Below are 20337 nucleotides of genomic sequence, written 5' to 3'. Positions count from 1 at the left end.
TTACACCACCCCTGTGGAGGCGCAGGGTTTTGCCCATACCCAGATTTGCGCTATCTTGCAAATCTAGAATGTGTTGAAAACCATGGCATTGAGTGAGAGCACCCACCGCACTGCCCATGGCACGCCTCCCAGAGGCAGTGTGAGGTAAAACAGCGACTTTGGCTGCATCGCCTTATACCATATTTACTATATATACTACTGGCCCTCCGACCCCAGCCCCACTTGAGAAAACGACCTTCTCTGCTCGAAATTTGTAACAGAACTTTGAAGGGTATTGTTTACAAGGAAAGTCTCAGATTTAGGCAGGGGATACCCATTTCTCTTTTTTCTTTTTGACCTCTGACTGGCCTCGCCTAAACCTAGAGTTTAAAAAATCACCTGCCTCATGTAGGACTAATTCATCCACAGCCCTGTTCGCCATTAAGAGTCACAGGCAGCAGTTCTGTTTGGGTTTTCTGCAGTTTTTCTGGCCATTCTGAGGTATTGCCCAGTTGTACGATTGAGTCTGCACAGAACTGCAGGACATTTAGCTCCTTTGAGCTCGTCATGAGCCACGGTGCTCGTGTGCCTATGACGAGCTGAGCTCGTCATGACCGTTAGAACGCTCGCACGCCGGGCTAATTCCCCTGCTGTGCCAGCGTTCTAATGAAACGGGTGTGGTCCTCGTCATGGGCACATGAGCACGGGGGCGTTGTGCGCGCCCCCTCTCCCCCCAGCACAGTGGGGGAATATGCCCGGCAGCGAAGGTGTTAACACCTCTCTGCTGCCTGCCTCACTCTGAACCAGTCCATTGTTATGGTCATCAAATAGGGCTAACAAGCATTGTCCAGACAGTGGTTGAAGAAGAAACACTGTGCACAGTGAGTGAGGAAATGGCAAAAAATCACTAGTGGCCCAAGGAGAGACGACCACCAGGCAGGCAGTGAATGAGAAAACTAAGGGACAATCACTGCACAGAGAACGACTGGGATAGAAACACTGTGAAGACAGTATAGGAAGAGGCACTGTGCAGACAGTGAGAGCAGTGAGGAATTGAGTAGTCCTGTGCAGACAGTCAGTGAGGGAGCACTGTGCAGGCAGTTAAGGAGAAGCACTGCACAGACAGTGAGTAGGGAAAATCACGGTTTAGAAGACTGAGCTGACAAGGAGTTAGATAGAAGCTCTGAATGAATATGGGGAGACACTGGCCACTTTACTCCACTCTAGAAACGTCATTTCCTCAGATGGGCCCGCTACATTAACTCAAGGTACCATTTCCGAGGTACACTGCCCTTTTGTGCTGAGAAATCTATTTATTTCAGTACTCGCAACAGTATATTATAAATATGATTATTTAAGGGTGTGGTTGTGCACCACTGCTACCACCTAGGGCACTGCCGTAGGCTTTTATGTTTATTTGATGAAAGCCAAAGAAGATAACTACCATCTGAAAATCTTCTGGACAGGGTCACTGAGCCCAGATCATACCGAGCTTCAAAATGTATAACTTGATTTTGGAGACGAAAGAAAAGAGAACTCTAACAGATAACATTTTTGCACCAAGACTTTATGTGACCTTTTTATGCCCATGTACGTTATTCTATAAATCACAAAACATGAAGAAATCATCAAACAGGTACAATGAGAAAGCAAAGTCACTCCTTCCTCTAAATATTACACAAAACCAAAGAAAATATGCACATTACATTTATTAATTAAAAGACATACACTACAAGGGCCTAGATTACAGAAGTGACCCAGGAGCATAGCATTTTGTGTGCTTGATTACTCCAACACACTTTCATGTCATAAAATTAGTCACAGATGCTTGCTCGGCCCTTTCTATACAGTGACGTAGCTATCCCTATGGCCGCTCGTGGAGATATCTGTAGTTGCCGCCCCGCGGCGGCTGCAGTAGAGCGGGGATGCTGGCAAGCATTTTCTCCGTTTGTCGCCCCCCCTTGTGCCAAATGCATTGAGAAGCGGGGGGGGGGGGGTTTGGTGCCGCCCAAGATGGCTCTCAGTAGGGGCGAGGCCGCTGCCCCCAAACCTCATACCACCCGGGCGGACTTACCCCCAGCTCCCCAACTACGCCACTGTTTCTGTAATCCCTATTGTGCAGGTGTGCATTTTGAGTCTTTGTAATGTGAAGGAGGTGTCCTTACTTTGCACAGGGGCATGGCACATGCATATGAGGAAATGCCTTTTCCTATGTATCAACATAGTATTAGCAATGTCGACACAGAGACAAAGAAGCTTTTGGGGTGCACTAACTGCAGGACACCTGGGAGGTGGTGAAATTTAGTGCACTCCTGAGTGCTCCCTTTGGGAAGCGGTGAAGAAGGTGCAAGGAATCCCCAGTGAAGCCGGAGGGGGGGAGTCTAAACTGTCCTCTCTCAGTATGGTGTCCTTGCCCCCCTAATGTGGTGCATGGGGTCCAGCACTTTTGCGGTTTATCCTGAAACAACAGTTTGAAATTGCTACCCTCTCTTTCAGTGCAGCACACTATCACCCAAGTGCAAAGCCTATAAATTCAAGTCTGCACTCAAGAGCGAGAGAATTTGTGAAAAGAGCGCAAGAGCAATATCTTTTAGAATCAAGTACACACACAATCAAGCCTATGGTAGATGCACCCAGTGAGCCCATTCCCTGACAGAGTGTGCAGATCATAATATGCACTGTGTGGTGCTGTACTGGCTGCCATACCTACATAAAAGAGGCAGGGTTACCGTGATTTTGCAAGCTCTACAGGAAATGGGATTTTCTTAAAAGATCACCAAACATTTCACTCCCAGGTCAGAGTTTAGTTAAGCACATGTTGATCAGAAGGTCTCTGTTGGTTTGTTGGCTGAAACAAAATGTATGTATCTATGTATGTATGTATATATATATATATATATATATATATATATATATGTATATATATATATATATATATATATATATATATATATATATATATATATATATATATATAGTATTTCTATAGTGTGAACCTAGCCAAAAAGGAGCAGAGCGCTACATAAGGTCAAATGTGTGAAATAGCTACTGGGAAGTGAATTCCATTTGTGTTTGACAGCACTGCTTTGATGTAGCCCTGTTCGTATTGCACCATTCAGTGGAACACTTGAGACTGAGGACCTTGATACCATAGGAGACTGTTATGCATCAGTTGTTGAAGTAATTTCATTGTTATACACATGGGCTAATGCCAAGGGCAATGTATAAACTAGAGTTGTACATCTGATGTATTTTCTGTCCCTCTGCTGAATTCAGTGTCAGGCTATCAAAGGTTTTTTTCAGGACTGATCCAGTGACTTTGCATCAAGACTCAACCCCTCCCCCCCCCCACCCCCACACACCTCTACTCCAACCACCACCAACAACAACAACCACACTAGCTCAGTTCGGTTTAATTGGACGGGAGATGCCAAGTTGCCCCACACTTTGGTTTCACTTCACTATTTTTTGTGTTGACCTCTTCACATTTGTCATCTCAACAAAGAAAGTGGAAATTGAATGCAGTGACCACGAGCATACAATGCCACTGGAAATATAGAATGTGTTAGATCATTGAAATTCCTGCATACTTTTCCATTCTTTTAAAGTAGTAAAGCGAGCTGGGTCATCTGGCTGTTTGTTCACCAAATAGCTTCCTTCTTCCTTGAAATTTGCGCGGGTCTCTTGAGGCTGGCCATCTTGCTCTTCCTGTTCTGAGAGAACCAGCCCCACGTCAGGCTATGCCTTTTCCTGTCAACTTAGACAGTGTGCCTCCAATAAGCATGAGATATTCGTGGAGAAATGGAAATGATCCTGGATGGAGTCGTTCAGTAAGGTGTTCTTTATTCCTGAAGATATACTTGGAGATACAAGCGCTGAGGGAGTCAAGGGTCCCCGCAAGGCACACATCAAAGCGCTAGTTGAATTGCAAATGCTTCTTGAGAGGCGCTTCTCATCCACCCTTTGTTCAGATACCGAAGGCAGAGTGCTGACCCAAACATCGCATTTTTACTGTCATATTCCTTGAATAAAATGACAAATTCAAAGAAATGTGAGACTTCTTATCACCTGATCTGCTCCGCTGGATCCCTCCATATGTGGCGGCCGACGCTCAGACCCTGTTTCTGCAGGATGTAGACATATTTAACACTGGGAGCCCAGTGTCCATTGTCAGACTTTTGACACAAAGTTAACCTTATAATAAAAGCAGAGATCTCACAGAAAATAAAGAAACCTTTGACCAGGCTTTGAGTTTATTTCTGCTATGAGAAGTGTAGCCGGTACAGTTATTTTTCTGAAGCACTAACTCGCTTTTATTCAGTGGATGAACCGTGAATAAGGGCTTGGGGATCGGATCTTAATTTAGAATGCCCTTTATAGGTTCCAGCTTTCAACTTTTTTTTGTCTCTGTTTGGGAAATGTTGCTCTTATTATATCATCAGAAAACCTCCAACTAACAAAAGTAGTATACTGGTAGCAAACAAAAGGACCCTTTACCGGCTTTCTTTTTCGTCTAAATATTTATAATATATAAAACAGATGTTTATTGTAACCAGGGCAGTGGCAGCCTCGCTAGGGCACAGCAATCTAATCTTTAAATATGGCGAATTGACTTACCTCAGAGACCGGAGACATTTTGAAACTTCGGTAGAAAATCACTTTATTTTTCTGTAGAACAAAATGAAAATGTAGATACGTAAAAAAAACTGACAGCTCTGAAATGTGCCTCGTGCTTTCTAGGGCTTTCCAAATGATAAGTTCCTCTCACATTACAACCTTTTTTCTGTAATACAGTCTCGGTTGCACCCCAAAAACCATAGTGTTCTATGTAGAGAATCTTATGTTTGAGGTGCTCCTACTAGAATAACAAACACTGACAAAGTCAATTGAAGGCAACTTTCAAAGGCGCTGGCCTACCTTTTGATTTTGCAAGTCCATTTTGCCAATGCTGACCAACATCAGCCAAAAAACGTGAGGCTGCATGATGAAATATGCACTTGAATGTGTCTCTTTGCATGTATTCATTTGTCATGACACCGCAGCCGTCCTTTTGGCCATTTTTAGTTGATGATGTTCAGCATTTACTATTCTTGATGGTGGACAACTTCCTGGAGGAGTAAATTAAGAATAACAAGTGTTTGAGAGCTCATTATAAAGAAAAGAGTGGGCCAGTTGCAAATTGCAGCCTCTGGGCCCTCCAAAGATCTTTTTTTTAAACTGTATGCTGTTTACAATAATGATAACTACTTGACTGGCAGGAATACTTGAATTTCATATTCAAGAGGAGGGAGACTGTGGGGAATCTGTGGAATAATATCTACAGGCTTCCACACGTTTCCATTTCAGAAATACACTCTGTAGGAGAGAGACTTTCAACTTGGAAGATAGCACCATGGCAAGTAGCAAAGGGCACAAAATCAAGGTTTGGATTTAGTAACATAAAACGACGGTGCTATGGTGCCATAAAGTGATGCAAATGGCAGCCTCGATCAGTTTTCACATGCGAACTGTGCCATGATCAACTATCACCCGTAACATAATTTTTGTGAAGAAAGTCATAGTGAGCACAGCGCTAAATTCCATTGTGTTGAGTAGCACAAATGCCCTGTTAATAAATGCAATTTGGAATCTGTAGTGTCTTTGATGTTAGGAGCGCCAGGACCTTCGTGGTTCTGGGCAGACTCAAAAGGAAGTTATGTGATCTGTTGGGAGGTGTTAAGGTGTGACTACTAAAATCATGACATAATGTGTGCAGTGTGTGATCATAGACGAAGGAATAAAGATGTCTGTTACGAAGCTCCGTCTGTGGCACATTCATCTGCATGCTTCCTGGCTGGAGAGGACACTACAGACACAATAGGAATAATGCAAATACCAGCAAGATTTTGTGTTAACCAATATCTAACAAAGTAATGCAAATTAGTGCTGTAAAGAATAATGTTGCAGAAATAAGAGTTTAAAACTGGCTAAGGAATATCCGCTGCCAATTTCAATTCTGGTCTTCCTGGTTAAGATTAAAAATGTATCTAGGATGGTGGTGCCGGAGAGAGTAACCTCACAACCATTCTATCTACATGCCTATCAACACGTTTATCTAGCCCTAAAAGGGTCTTTCCAGCTTTCGTCAGGACCTAAGATCCCTTTGATCCCCCTACTCTCCTCCCTTCCTTTGTTGGTAGTCTGAGATTAAAGAAAATTGTATCAGGGGCGGTCTCAGTATGATAAATATTTGACTATAGGGAGCTGTTCTCACTCCCTCACCTTGTCGAGCAACTACTACTGTGAAACTCAGTATTTCCACAGTGTGTTTTTGCAACCCCCCAACCAGATTGGGTCAATTCTCAAACTACCAACAAAGGAAAGTAGGAGAGTAGGAGAATCAAAGGGATCTTAGGTCCTAAAGAAAGCCGCAAAGACACTTTATGGGCTACATAGAATCGTCTGAAACATTTTGACAGGCAACAGACAACACCATCCTATATGAATGTTTTATCCTGACCAGGAAGTCCAGGAATAAAATTGACAGGGGATATTCTTGAGCCAGTTTTGAACTCTTATTTCTGTACCATTATTCTTTTCTGATCCATGAAAATGTTGTGCTGTAGGACAAATAAATATAAAGTATACATGTCCTACTTTTTAAATACTCTGCATCCTGCCTTGTTAGTATTTATGGCATACCTTAGGCAGGTCTAGAGATTTGTATTACAGTGTTACACCATGTACTAGGGTCTTATTAGTAAATTAAATGTGTCAATTTGGAGTATGTCTATTCCAACTTATTTAGAGAGGAGGGCATAAGCACTTTACCACAGGTTAGCAGGAGAAAATTGTGTAGAGTCCTTTGACTACCAAAAATTGGTTCACCAAAAGAAGGAAAAAATCTGAGAGAAATACCATGCAAATGATGGTCAGTTCTAACAATATCCCTGTGCCAAGATAGGGAGGGTTTATTGCTATACTGACCTTGCAGCCCTGTGGTTGGCAGGGTGCCACGTCAAGAGTTTTCCTGACAGTGGAGCCAGCAGAGACTCTTCCCTCAGAAGATCAGTGATTCCACCAACTCTAATTGAGACAGGAGAACCTTGAATATGGCAGGGTTGGAGTATTGTTAATTTAACGGGGTGCTGTTACCCATCAAACATTAAACGAAGCCTTAACTCATAACCTAAGATTAATCCCAGTGCTACCCCATAAGCGCCAATCAGTAGGCCAACCCTTAGGCTCTGTTTCTCAAGTCAATTATATTGTGCATGCCTGGTTTTTTTCTGGATGCAAGATATTGCAAGGAATATTCAAGATATTCCATCAGCTAGTACAGTGTAGAGTAAGAAGATTGGCAAGATGAAATACAGTATTTAGCGTCTAAGGCTATTTTACATAGATATCATATACTTAGTGCACTCCTTGAAACATCACCCCCTCATTCTTGTTCACCTAAACATCTTCTCTCCAAACCACACACTGACGTGAAGGGCCATTTCCATCATGTTTCTCAAATGTTCAGCAATTGTTTTCTGGTGTAATTGAGTTTGTTTTGAAAATGCTCTAATCAAGCCTTGAAAGCATATGCATAATGGCAATACATATTGATCATAGATGCTGGTAAAACAAATTAAAGACCCCAGCAATTTCACCATGCGATACATACATGCACTTACTGGCTGAACAGGAGTTAGTTTATATTACCAACATAGCACAAGTCAACTAATTACCTGCACAAGCCATCTAAACGTTTGTCCATGAAGTTAATATGAGTTGAAATTATATATAATGGCACAAGACAATAATGGATAAAGGCAATGGCAGAAACAGTCACACAGACTGAAGGAGGTGGCAGTGGACCACAGCTTAATTTGCAGTATGTGCAGGGGCCCAAAGTGCAGCTCAGAATCCTGCTGCCAGGGCTATTAAATGTTGGCATGCTAAATAACAACGCTGCATATTCTTGATTTCAATGTACTTCCAGAAACTCCCTTCCCCTGTATATCACTCCTGTCTGTGACTTCTCCCTTTCTGACGGTATTTCCGTCTTTCTCTTCCTTCTTCTTTCCTGTTAGATTTGGGGGTCTCTAGTTGGCACAGGTAGATACTTGTGACAACTAGGGACCCTTGCCTTTAGTCAGGGTAAGGGGGTACACTCCTAAAATAACCCCTGCTCACCCCCTTGGTAGCTTGGCACGAGCAGACAGACTTATCTTAGAGGTAGTGTGTAAAGCATTTGTGACCACATACAGTAATCAAGTGACAACACTACAGATGGACACCACACAGGTTTTATATAAAAAATAAGTATTATTTATATAGACTTATCACAAGACCATAAATGTACAAAAATCCACAATACTGTACTTAAAATGGTAGTTTTAGCTTAGTTCAGTTCTTACGATGCGACACTTTAAGTCAATGTACCTTTCGATGAGGGACGCTTCTACAACAAGCAATGTTGCAGCGATGGAAATGCAGCAGAATTACGGTGCAAAGAAATAAAGACGTGAAGATCTTCCAGATGCAGAACGCTTCTCCGATGATGCGAGAAGTCTTCGTTTGATGCGTCAACTGCAGAGACGACACCCTTGTTCAGCGATGCAATGGCAACCGCCTCGGCTGCGACACTCTTCTCCGACGTTGCGAGAGGCTTCCACATAATGTGACAACTACAGCGGCGACATTCAGGATGCGACGGCAGCAGCTCCGATGGCGGCGCACTTCTCTGTGGATGCGAGGCGCTTTTCTTGATGCGACGCAATGCGACGGCTACAGCAGCGACATCCACGATGCAGCAGCAGGGACGGTACACGCTTCTACCTTGATGCGAGACACTTCTCTCGAGGCGGTGCAATGCGTCAGCTACAGAGGCGACATCCTTGTTCAGAAATACGACGGCATCGGTTGCGACGGCGACACGCTTCTTCTTCGTTGCGAGACGCTTCTCTCGATGTGGTGCAATGCGTCAGCTACAGCTGCGACACCCTTGTTCAGATATGCGACAGCAGCGGCTGTGACAGCGACACGCTTCTTCCTCTTGAGTCGCGCTTCCAGCTCCTTGCGACACGCAGTTCCTCAGAAGGCCCAAAACAGCAGCAGGCACTTCTCAAGGAACTCTGGGGAGCTGGGGGTTGAAGGGTGTTGTCCCTGAGACTTCAGCAGGAGGCAAGCTCTGTTCCAAGCCCTTGGAGATCCTTCACAATTTGAAAATAAAGCACACAAAGTTCTTTCTCTTTTCTTTGGCAGTCAGTCAACCACTGCAGGCCAATCCCCCAAGCAGCACTTCAGCTTAGTGATAGTATCTCCTCAGTTTCTTCAGGTTACTCTCCTCAGTAAAGGTTTCTTCTTGTTTGTCCAAAAGTGATCTAATTTCCTGGGATCAGGTTCCCAATATTTATACCCCAAAATCCTTTGTCCTCTGAGGGCAGAGGGGCCTTTGCCCAGTCCAAACCAGTTCTGGAGCCCTCTGTTGACAAGACTCCTTATTTCCTTTCACAGTGCAGGGCAGAAACATCAGATGCCCCACAGGAGGTGGAGCCAGCATTGTGGAGAGAAAGCACAGCCCTGGAGCACTTTGTTGACAAGATTCCTTCTCTTCTTTCACCGGCAGGGCAGAGACATCAGCCGCATCACAGGAGGTGGAGCCAGCATTGTGGAAGGCAGGCACAGCCCTATTCAGGTCCAAGGTGCAGCTCCTCCCACCCATCTAAATGCAGCTCTCTCTATTCACCACTGGACTGACTCATTCTGTCTCTTGGAATCCCCCAGTGGTATTTTCAAACATAGAAAGTTAAAACCAGCTTCCCAAAATATGTATTTTATTATTCTGAGTTCAGGCATACTAAATTCGAATTTCTACCGTGTTCCCTGAGTCAGTTAGGATTATAAGATGTAAGAATCTAACTGCCCATTCTGGCCTATGGAGAACAGGTAGCCTTGCAATAGTGAAAAACAAAAATGGCTGTAATTCCCAATTAGGACATGCCACACACCCCAGGGCATGTCCTACCTTATACTTACAATGCACCCTGCCCTTGGGCCTACCATAGGGGTGTCTGATATGAAGAAGGGAAGGTTTAGGGACTGGCAAGTGGGCGCACTTGCCCAGTCAGCATGACAGTACCAGACGGCACTCAGGCTCTGCAATGGCAGACCTTAGACACATTTTACAAGGCTGCTTCTGTGGGTGGCTCAACCAGTGCTGCAAGCCCACTGGCAGCATTTGGAATTACAAGACCTGGGCACACTCAGTGCACTATACTAGGGTCTGAGGGTAACCATCAACATCTAGCTGTCATGAGCGGTGAGAATAACTTCTTAAACTGTGGGTTGATGAATAGCAGATCCCTGATAAAACACCACATTGAGGTGTCTAATATGGTAGAGGATGTGACTTAGACGTCCTATTTCTTACAGAGGCTTGGACTCGTACTGACTCAGTCGTGGAACTGGTCTATGCTTGCCCAGAAGGCTATAAAATAAGCCATAAACCGAGGGCTGTGGAAGAGGAGGAGGAGTTGGGGTGATGTTTAAGGAAAAGTGGGGCTTTGCACCCCTTCAGATAGAGGAGGTCATAGGGGTGGAACTACTGGGTTTTTCTCTGCAGGAGGCCAAAGGGAGTCTAATCGCCGGTATGGTCTGCGATAGACCTCCAGGATCAGATACCCATTATCAAGCACTACTTGACACCATCACCAACCTGACCCTAACCCTATTTAGAATGATCTACTAGGGGACTTCAATCTATGGGACAACCGGCTTCTAGATAACCATTTGAAAGATTTAAAGCAAAGGTGGGAATCCCAATCTACACCAATTGGTACAAAAACCAACCCATCAAGGAGGGCATGTCCTAGATGTCTTATTGGCCAATCAGGCTGAGACCAAGATAGTTGATTTACTGCCTCAAAGCTGGTCTGATCACTCTCTAATCCACTTCAATATATTAATACCTTGGCTAGAGGATAATAACAATCGCTCGACAACCTCCCGAAAGGGAAGAGAGTGGGCTAAGTTAGTAAAAAATAAGATACACCTGACAGTCCCGAATCAGAAACTTTTTATCCCTTCTGACTCCGTTGGGGAAAACAATCAAGCATATTGCAATTATATAGTTAGTTCCTTGGACAATTTAGTTCCAGTAAAAAGACTCAAAAACAGAAAGAAAGCCTCAGCTCCTTGGTATAACTAGGAGCTGAAATCATTGTGATCAACTGGTAAGAAGCCTGAGAGAAAATGGAGAAGGACCTATTCGGAGATGGACAGGAAGGACTTGAAACTAGCACAGGCCAGATATAAGGAGTCTATTGCCAGGTCAAAATCAGACTTCTATTCTGAATCTATTCTGCATGCCTCGAACAGTTCAAAAGCACTTTTTAATATCGTTAGGGATCTCTCTCGCCCAGCTTGCACTAGCAGCAAGGTGGTTCCATCTCAAACTGTGTGATGAGATTGCTTCACATTTTGAAGAAAAAATCACTAAAATCGTCGGCGATATTCATCCCAATAATATCAATGATCAAGATGATTTGCCTGGGAAGCCAGAGGAAAGGACCAGGGTAGATACTTCTCTGGAATATTTTCAAGCTCCCACTGAGGACTTCTTTAACAACCTAGCCCAAAGTGTCACCTCGGGCTGTCCTCTGGACCCTCTGCCACACAGAATCTGGAAAGAATTTGGGCAGGAAACCCTTCCATGGCTGCGGCAAAATTGCTGACAGTCCTTGGAAGAAGGAGTGGTTCCGGAGGCATGGAAGCAGGCAGTAGTGACTCCTCTGCTTAAAAAATCCTCCTTAGACTCCACATTTCAGACCCATCTCTCTCTTGCAATATCCGATTAAAATCCAAGAAAAAGTAGTTAGCAAGACTCTGTCATGCTATCTGGAGGATAACCATCTGCTAGATAGGGATCAATTTGGCTTCTGTCCAGGCCACAGTGCTGAGACTGCCCTGGCAACCGTAATGGACAGTCTGCGAATGCATGCAGACAATGGAGATTCTACTGTCCTAGTGTTACTGGACATGTCGGCCGCATTCGACACGGTGAACCAAACAGTACTGGTGGAAAGACTAAAAAATATGGCGGTGAAAGGACAGGCCTTGCAGTGGTTACAATCCTATTTATCAGGGAGGCAACAGGCTGTGACTATGATGCTGTTCACGTCCAGCAAGTCTCCAGTACACCACGGAGAACCACAGGCATCTGCGATAAGCCCCATTCTTTTCAATATCTATTGGCGCCCCCTACTCGCCATAATTAAATCCTATGGTATTGACCTGGCCAACTATGCGGACAATACCCAATTGGTGTTCTCCCTGGAAGGGAAACAAGCGGTGTCTATGGATATGTTCCAGGAGTGTATGCGCCAGACTGTGGGCTGGCTTAGGAAAAATTCCCTGCGATTTAATGGGGGAAAAACAGAGATGGTATTCTGCTCTCCCACCAACATGTCCCAACATCCGATGCTGGAGTTTAAGCTCACCCCAGAGGATGATCCCCTGGCCCCTGCTAAAACGGTGCATAATTTGCTAGTTCTGGTGGATGATAACCTCCAAATAGAGTCCCAGGCCAATGAAACTGCTAGCGTCTGCTTTTCCCTGCTATGGTAGATCCTCCCGTTGCTGCCCAAGGATACCCGCTCTCTTGTAGTAAGGAGCATAATTCTAAGCAAACTGGGCTACTGCAATGCCCTATATTTGGGAGCACCACAATATATTTTGCAGGGGCCCAGTCATATTGCAGGAGAGGTTTATCTGGTATAACCCTAAAAGGCAGCTTCGCTCTTCCAATGCAAATCTGATAATGAATACCAGATTCAAGAAAACCAGGATGGGGGCAGATCCTTTCCACACGCCTATGGAATGAATTGCCTCAGACCATTAGACAGGCCAACTCTCTGACCTGTTTCAGAAAGAATCTGAAAACCTGGTTGTTCCCAAGGGCGGAAAACTAGACCCTCCACTGTTAGCTTAGGTGACGACTACTCTTAAGTCTAGCGCCAGGATACCCGTAGGGTGACAGTCTGCACTATATAAATCTTCAATACAATACAATACTGACAAGTAAACCAAACAAGCCAATTATGGAATCACTAATCCATACATTAATTTACCATAGGGAGCACTTGCACTGTGGCACTGGACAGCAGTGGCACAGTGCCCAAAGCATCTAACACCAGCAAAAACACATGAGGCAACAGCAAAAATGGAAGGGAGACCCACGCCAATGGTGCCAGGTCTACCATTTCAAATTTGTGTGTTTTTTCCTCTCTTCATCTTGGTCAATAGCTAATGAAAAAAGATAGGTCCTGCTGAATCATGTAAATAAGATCTTTTTTCATTTATATATTATGTGCATGTTGTTCCTTTTTTAGGATGAAGGGTGGGGAGTTAATTAAATATAATTATTTTATTATAAGTTATTTACTATTTGTTTAATTGATAACTTCTGTACAATTTGTAATTATTATAATTATTAAGATATATTTAGGTGTGTGTTGAGATATAGGGCAGGAAGTTATTTAAGTTATAATAAAAGTATATTATTCATTATATTACCCGTTAATTGTGTTATGTTTTTAATTGTAAATAACATTATATTTGTTGGTTGTTACGATTGTGAGAATATAGTTTGGTATTTTAGTTATATTAATAATATTTGTTTTAATTTAAAATATGTATTAAACATTATAATAAATATATGATTTTGTTAACATTTTTAATGTATATATTATATTTATATTTCTTGTTATTTAATGTATTTATTAAAAAAGTGTATTTGTTAAAGTGAACTACTCTCTACTGTTGCATAGACTGTAGTGGGAACAGTGTTGCATAGACTGTAGTTTGAATAGTCAATTTTACCCCTCTGCAATCCAACTCTTTCTCTACTGTTGCACAGATTGAAATAGGAATAGTACATTTTACCCCTCCTGAATCCAATCCTTTCCCTACTGTTTCACAGACTGGAGTAGGAAAAGTAAATTATACCCCCCCCTCACAATCTAACCCTTTCCCTACGGTTGCACCGACTGGAGTGGGAATAGTTAATTATTATCCCTCCTTAGCCAAACCCGTTCACTACCTTTGCACTACTGGAGTGGGTGTGAATAGTACATTTTATCCCTCAGCAATCCAACATTTTCCCTACTGTTGCGCACCCTGGAACAGGAGTAGTAAATGTTACCCCTGTTGAGTCCAGCGCTTTCCCTACTGTTGCCGACATTGGAGTGGGAATAGTATATGTATTTTTCCTGTTTTTTCCTCCTATTTTATATTTCTGTTTCTATTATTTAAATGCATGTTAGCATGATGTTTTTTATTTAACATTCTAATATTTTTATATAATAATGTTTTTAATATGTAATATATTTTTAGTAAAATGCAATTTTTCATATTGTTTTATTTTTGATGTGCAATTAAATTGCCATGTTTTTTAAAAAAAGTTTCTGGTTTATTTGTTATGTTTGTAATTTATTGTGTGTGTGTGTGTCTGTATATATATATATACATATTATAATGTTAAAGTTTACAATTAGTAAATTATAATATATAATCTTAAATTATAATTTAAATAATAAATTATACACATCTTTAAATAAAGTTGCACACATGAGGTTTTTTGAATAAGTATAACATATATATATATTTTAATTGTGTGAATATATTTAATTTTATTTATATTAGTTTTAAATGTTAATATGTTTAATGTTTATTATTTTTAATGATATATATTTGTTAAAACAATATTTCTCTCTTCAATATTAGTGTATAACGATTTTTGAGGGGATATTTATGTTATGTGCATTCTAAGTATAGGATAACAATATTTCTATTTGATATTTCTGACACAATATTTATGTGCCATGATATTTGGGTTGTCGATATTTTGTTACTGAACTCTGAAATAGTAATGGTAAATCCAACTTTACCAGTAAAGAGGATTTATCATTACCTGTCAAAAAATATAAAACATGACACATCTACTCCTCTCTAATCAGGAATTACAGCTTAAGAGTGTATTAATAATTCCCAATATTAGCCTATGAGAGGAGTATGCCTCACAGTAATGAAAAACTAATTTAGCTGTTTGTTACTACCAAGACATGCAAAACTTGAAAGTACATGTCTTATCTTTTACTTATCTAAATCAAAGGAGGGAAGGAAGAGCGAGATATTTTAACATTGTCCTACACCGAAGCTCCTCCCAAGAGGCAGCTCACTAATTATCAAGGTCAGGGTAGTTCTTCCTGTGCCAAGTGGTCACCAAGTGTTGAACCAGGTGGCTGTTACTCGTGTCGCAGGAAGGCCTGAAGGTCAGACCTTGGTGCCCTCACACGCCTGTTAGGGTGTCATGCTCCATCATTGGGCGCTCCTCATCAGGCCGACGCTGCAAAGCATGATTGGTCTGTTAGCTTCTTGGTCGGAGATCTTTTGATCCACAGATGCCGTATAGAGGAGTGAAGGTGAGGGCGCTAGATGAGTGAGATGAGTGGTGACTAAAATAGGCTCTGGTATCCTAAAAACAAATATCTTTAGGAGAAGGGTACAAGGAGTAAGTAAAACAGTGGTGCTATCATGTGTTCATCAGGTACCAGGATAGCTACTAGTTAAATGTGGTCAATATGTTTTGTGCCTTGAAAGCCCAAGGATCTGGCAGCACTTAGTCAGGACCAAAAAAAAGTCACTTTGTGCCCCTATCTGGGGCTGCAGGTCTTCCTTCTAATAAAGCATGGCCTAGCAATGTTCACCAGCCAATCCCTGAATGGATCTCGGCCAACGGTTCCACCTAAAGGAGAGGAAAGCACAAGGTGGAGAATTACATGCAACAGATAATTAAAAATAAGGGTCATGGTCCACCATGTTGGTGCAAAGGTGTACTCACAAGTGCATCAGTAATAAGTGATGTGTTCCTGCACGGCTGAACACTGAGGTAACCAATACTCACAGTGCAAAGCTCAACAGACATTCATTAAAAGCTCTAATTCGCAACACGTAGAGGTACCATGTGGAGAATGGTACAAATGATTATATCAAATCCAATAATGTGATCTGGCTTGCACCCGTGAGGTAGTAGAATCTGTGTTTTAGCATCATAGTGAGTGAGCAGAGTAATGCTCCTTAGGTGAGATAGAGGGTCCCGGTCAAACAGGGGACACTTATATTGGAAATGGAAAGAAGCATCCATGGTCATTAATTAAAAACAAAGTGCCAGATGTCCATTAACGTCGTGACTAGACTCTCACATCCTTGTTGTTAAGGATATGGTGCGAAGTACACTTCTTGTCACTAGGTCGAATGAGTAATGTGTGCAGTATAATATCACTGTAGTGAAAAATGCCCCAAACGCTGCATGTGTTCTGATCATTAAAGGTATATTTCACGTGGGGTACCATAGCCATAAAGCTACTAAGGCCATGTGATGACACTATCATATGTGGCACTGTAATCAGTTGCGGGAGACGAGTGAGCAGTATAATATCACTAAGGTGAAAAATACCCCCAATGTTGCGTGTGTTCCGATCCTTTAAGGAAAATAAAAAATGCAGATATATCATGCACTATTATCATTTGATTGATTCGCAAAGTGACCAAAACAAAACAACATTGAATCCTATAATACCCTACCCTTGGGTACTAAAGCCGTGAGGTTATTAAGGCTATGTGCTGACACTATGACATTTGACACGGTAAAAAGTAACAGGAGATGAGGAGCAAGAAAATCCAGGAAACGTGTTCAAACTGGAGGTGGCACAAAAATGTATACGATTGGGAGATCTAGACATTGCCGTCTGACCTACCCACCTCCATATGACCTGGAACGCTGAGGAGGCGTTCCTCTAATCGTGATGCAGGTCACATGATTGCAACACTTACAAACAGTACCTGATGCGATTTGGCTGGACGGCCAACGCGGCGGCCATGTTGGAAGAGGGAACTTAATCCGCGTTTGTAATCCCTAAGTGTAGTTCTGTGGTCAGTATCGGGCCAAAACAAGATGCTTTGTGTTAATCCCTTCTAAATGATAAGGGTATTGACTTATCTATTACCTGTTGGCCTACCATTGATATTTAGGGGCCTATTATGATGGCGGACAGACCTGAGTCCGTCCGCCACCATAGAGTAGGAGGGAACCTACGCATGGCCTGCGGAGTTCCCTCCTGTGCAAATAGGATGTGACCGCCACCCTGGCGGTCACATCCTGTATTTTTAACAGCTTGAAGCTGCACCCGCCGCAATGTTAAAAATGTATGCACCGCATTTGCGTGCACAAAGCGGCAGGCACCGCGCAGTGCCTGCTGCTTTGTCCACACAAATGCAGGGGGGTACCATAGGTACCCCCCATGTGCACACCCCCACCCCCCTTCACCCAGGGGGCCCGCAATGGGCCCCTGAGGTGAAGGTCCGTATGCTTTTCCACGGCGGAAAAGCCGCCGTGGAAAAGCATACATTTTACTCCATCATAATATGGCTGGCGGTGTCTGATAGACACCGCCAGCCATGTTAAAGCTTTTCCGCCGCGGTCGGAAGCCGACCGCGGCGGAAAAGCTGCTGACTGAAAAACGATCCCCCAGCCATCCTAATCTGGCGGGGGGTGTTTTTCAGTCCGCAGCGGTTTTCCCGCATCCTCCGGGCCAGCGGTGGCTTCCGCCGGCCCGGAGGATGCGGGAAAACCGCCATCATAATCGGGCCCATAGTCTTTTAAATGCTTATGTGCGCCTTGTTTCTAATTATCTTCAGCGTATATGACTGTAATTGACTAGATTACCAGCACTCTTGGGTCAGGTGACCTTTGTTTTTCCCGGTACCCTTATAGCAATTTGTACCTTTACCTATACCTGTGGGGCGATAAGGCTGTCAATGAAACCTGTGGACACAGCCACTACACCTTTTTGGGTCTCTCATGTCGCGTTCTTTCTATTTTTTGTCCCCCTTTTCCTCTTTCTAGGTGGAGACTTTTTACTGATTCCTATCCGGGATCAGACACACTTTATTCAGACATCATCAACCTGCGGGGAGTCCCCCGGCCCCACTAGGGAGCCCATACCTATTGTTTATTAAGGTCCTAATGAAGTGCTGCCCGACTTTTGGGCTTCGCAGGCACAAACCATGTTGACCATGCACACATAAAGCTATCTTGGTACCTCAGGACCTCCTGATAGCGCCACTGCTTTTACTTAGTCCTGGACCCTTATTTGATTAAACAGTTCTGGGATCCGTTGCCTATTTTAAGACACCTTGCACACATCACTATTCACTATTTTTAGCCCTCATGCACTCACCACATACTGCACCCTCAGATCTGAAGATCTCTGCTAAAGAAGCCACCAGGCCCATCAGACATTGCAGCCCCGGCCTGACGAGGAGCGCCCTGTAATGAAGCATAACACCCTAACAGGTGTGGGAGGGCATTATGATCTGAAATTAAGGTTTCCCAGCGACTTGATCCCCTGCCAGGTAGCAACCCTTAGTGCACCGGCTACATAGAGGAACATTGTCCTTTCCTTGTTTTGCATGTGTACTCGGAGGAGCACAGGAGTAGGACCTCTTTAAAATAACTTTCTCTTCCGTTCCCACTCTGATTTAACCTCAGGGTGAGTGCTACATCTTCAGTGGCTGAAGTTTCGTGGGAAACACTAAACTTATGTATGTCATTAAAAGTAAGTAATTGAATTCCGCCCACAGTAACTGATGAAGTTGTGGACAATTGAAACAGATATCATTTTGAAAAGAATTACTTTAATTGAAATTAAAACATGTTTTATTTTAATATTTTAGGTGTTCTGAACAACTCATTCATAACGACCTTCCAACGACCAGCATTATAATGTGCTTTGTGGATGAAGTTTGGTCTACACTTCTGCGATCCGTCATGAGTGTACTCAATCGTTCTCCTCCCCACCTCATCAAAGAGATTATTCTAGTGGATGATTTCAGCACCAAGGGTATGTATGTCGTTTGTGTTCTTAAAAACCCTAATGTTGTTCTTTGGCTGCTATTCCCATCCATTCGAACAAGGGAGCATTTTTATTCCATTTTTTTTAATTAATTTGCAAAATTCCCAACAAACAAGAGATGATTGAGTACATACGTTTCTTATTTCAATTGAAACCATGCACTATTTTACCATCTACACAGTTACTTGTGTTTTTAGAATGTTTGTAAAGAATTATTTATTTTTCTCTACCCGCTTTTGTATTTTATTTCACCAGAATTGTAAACAAATTAGCCTTTTCTATCCGATGAACGCAATAAGATAGCACTGATGGAATATTTGCTTGCCAAATATGTGATAGACCATTTTTTTAATAAATACTGGGCTCACTACAACTTAGAGGAATTAATGTATCTACCCCCTTTTCATCACCACTCAGATGTTCTCCTGCCTAACTGTAATTAGTTATTTTGGTCATTTTACTGCCTTTCATGTGCCTGACCAGCTGTTTATAATCGTAGTACTGCAAATTCAAAGTAATGTGGGGACATTAGAAGCCATGAATTTAGACACATGCACAAAAATGTAAATCAGACAGGAGATTCAACGCTAATGCCCGAGATTAGCTTCAATACCGTTTTAACATACTTATCACCATGCCTTATGTATGCCAACTATGCCACTATGCCAAATATTATTTCCCTCTCCCCTGCTTCAGTGTAATATGAATGCCTCTGCTTGTAATCACCCCCATAATGTTCTGTAGCCCTTCATGTGGGGGCACATATTCCTACTGGAAAGTAAAATGCCTCAATGGCCTTCTCAGCTGTGTTTGCACTTCAGAAACACTCACAATAAAAACAAAAATACAATAAATGCATCTGTGGGGAAAGGGTATGGTGTGGCCCACAGCTGAGTCTGAACAGTGTAACCCACTACAAACGTCTACAAATAAACTACTGTACACATATCTCAGTGGTCAGATTATTCCCAGTACAAGAAATTTTTAAACACCCACCAATAATATATTTTGTCCACCTCAAGCAATGGCTGTGGTGTTGAGGGACTTTATGGCAGACCACTCCTATCAAGAGCTATTGAGTGGGTACCCACTTGCTGAGTGAAAATAACCTTGCACAAGGGCGGATGCAAGTGTAAAGGTTTTAAGGCAAGCCCTCACTGGACAGTACAATTAAATGCAGAATCGTCTGTCTCCGCGAGGCGACAGATATCTCAGTCAACATTTCCAAATGCCCATTACAAGTACTGCAGAGATGTATTGAGGATCTGCAAACGGAGAATGAGACAAAGCTTTGTATTTAATATTGGACAGTTAGGCAGGAGTTGAACAATTGATGGACCTCAGTGTAAATACAAATATACTTTTCAGGGAATAAAAAAGGAATGCATGTATTATTTCCTGATCCATCACTTGA

General features: G+C 42.7%; 1 protein-coding gene across 1 annotated transcript in view; it reads left to right on the top strand.

Moving 5' to 3' along the window:
• GALNT5 (polypeptide N-acetylgalactosaminyltransferase 5) overlaps nt 1-20337 on the top strand; it is a 249518-nt gene that overhangs the window by 98890 nt on the left and 130291 nt on the right. The window contains exon 2 of the mRNA XM_078681713.1: nt 18745-18911. Coding sequence (XP_078537839.1) covers nt 18745-18911 — 167 coding nt within the window. The remainder of the gene's footprint in view (nt 1-18744; nt 18912-20337) is intronic.

The sequence above is a fragment of the Lissotriton helveticus genome, chromosome 3_1 (genome assembly GCF_964261635.1).
Source record: "Lissotriton helveticus chromosome 3_1, aLisHel1.1, whole genome shotgun sequence".
Taxonomy (NCBI): Eukaryota; Metazoa; Chordata; class Amphibia; order Caudata; family Salamandridae; genus Lissotriton; species Lissotriton helveticus.
The sequence above is the reverse complement of the archived record's forward strand: the minus strand, read 5'-3'. Positions and strand labels throughout refer to the sequence as shown.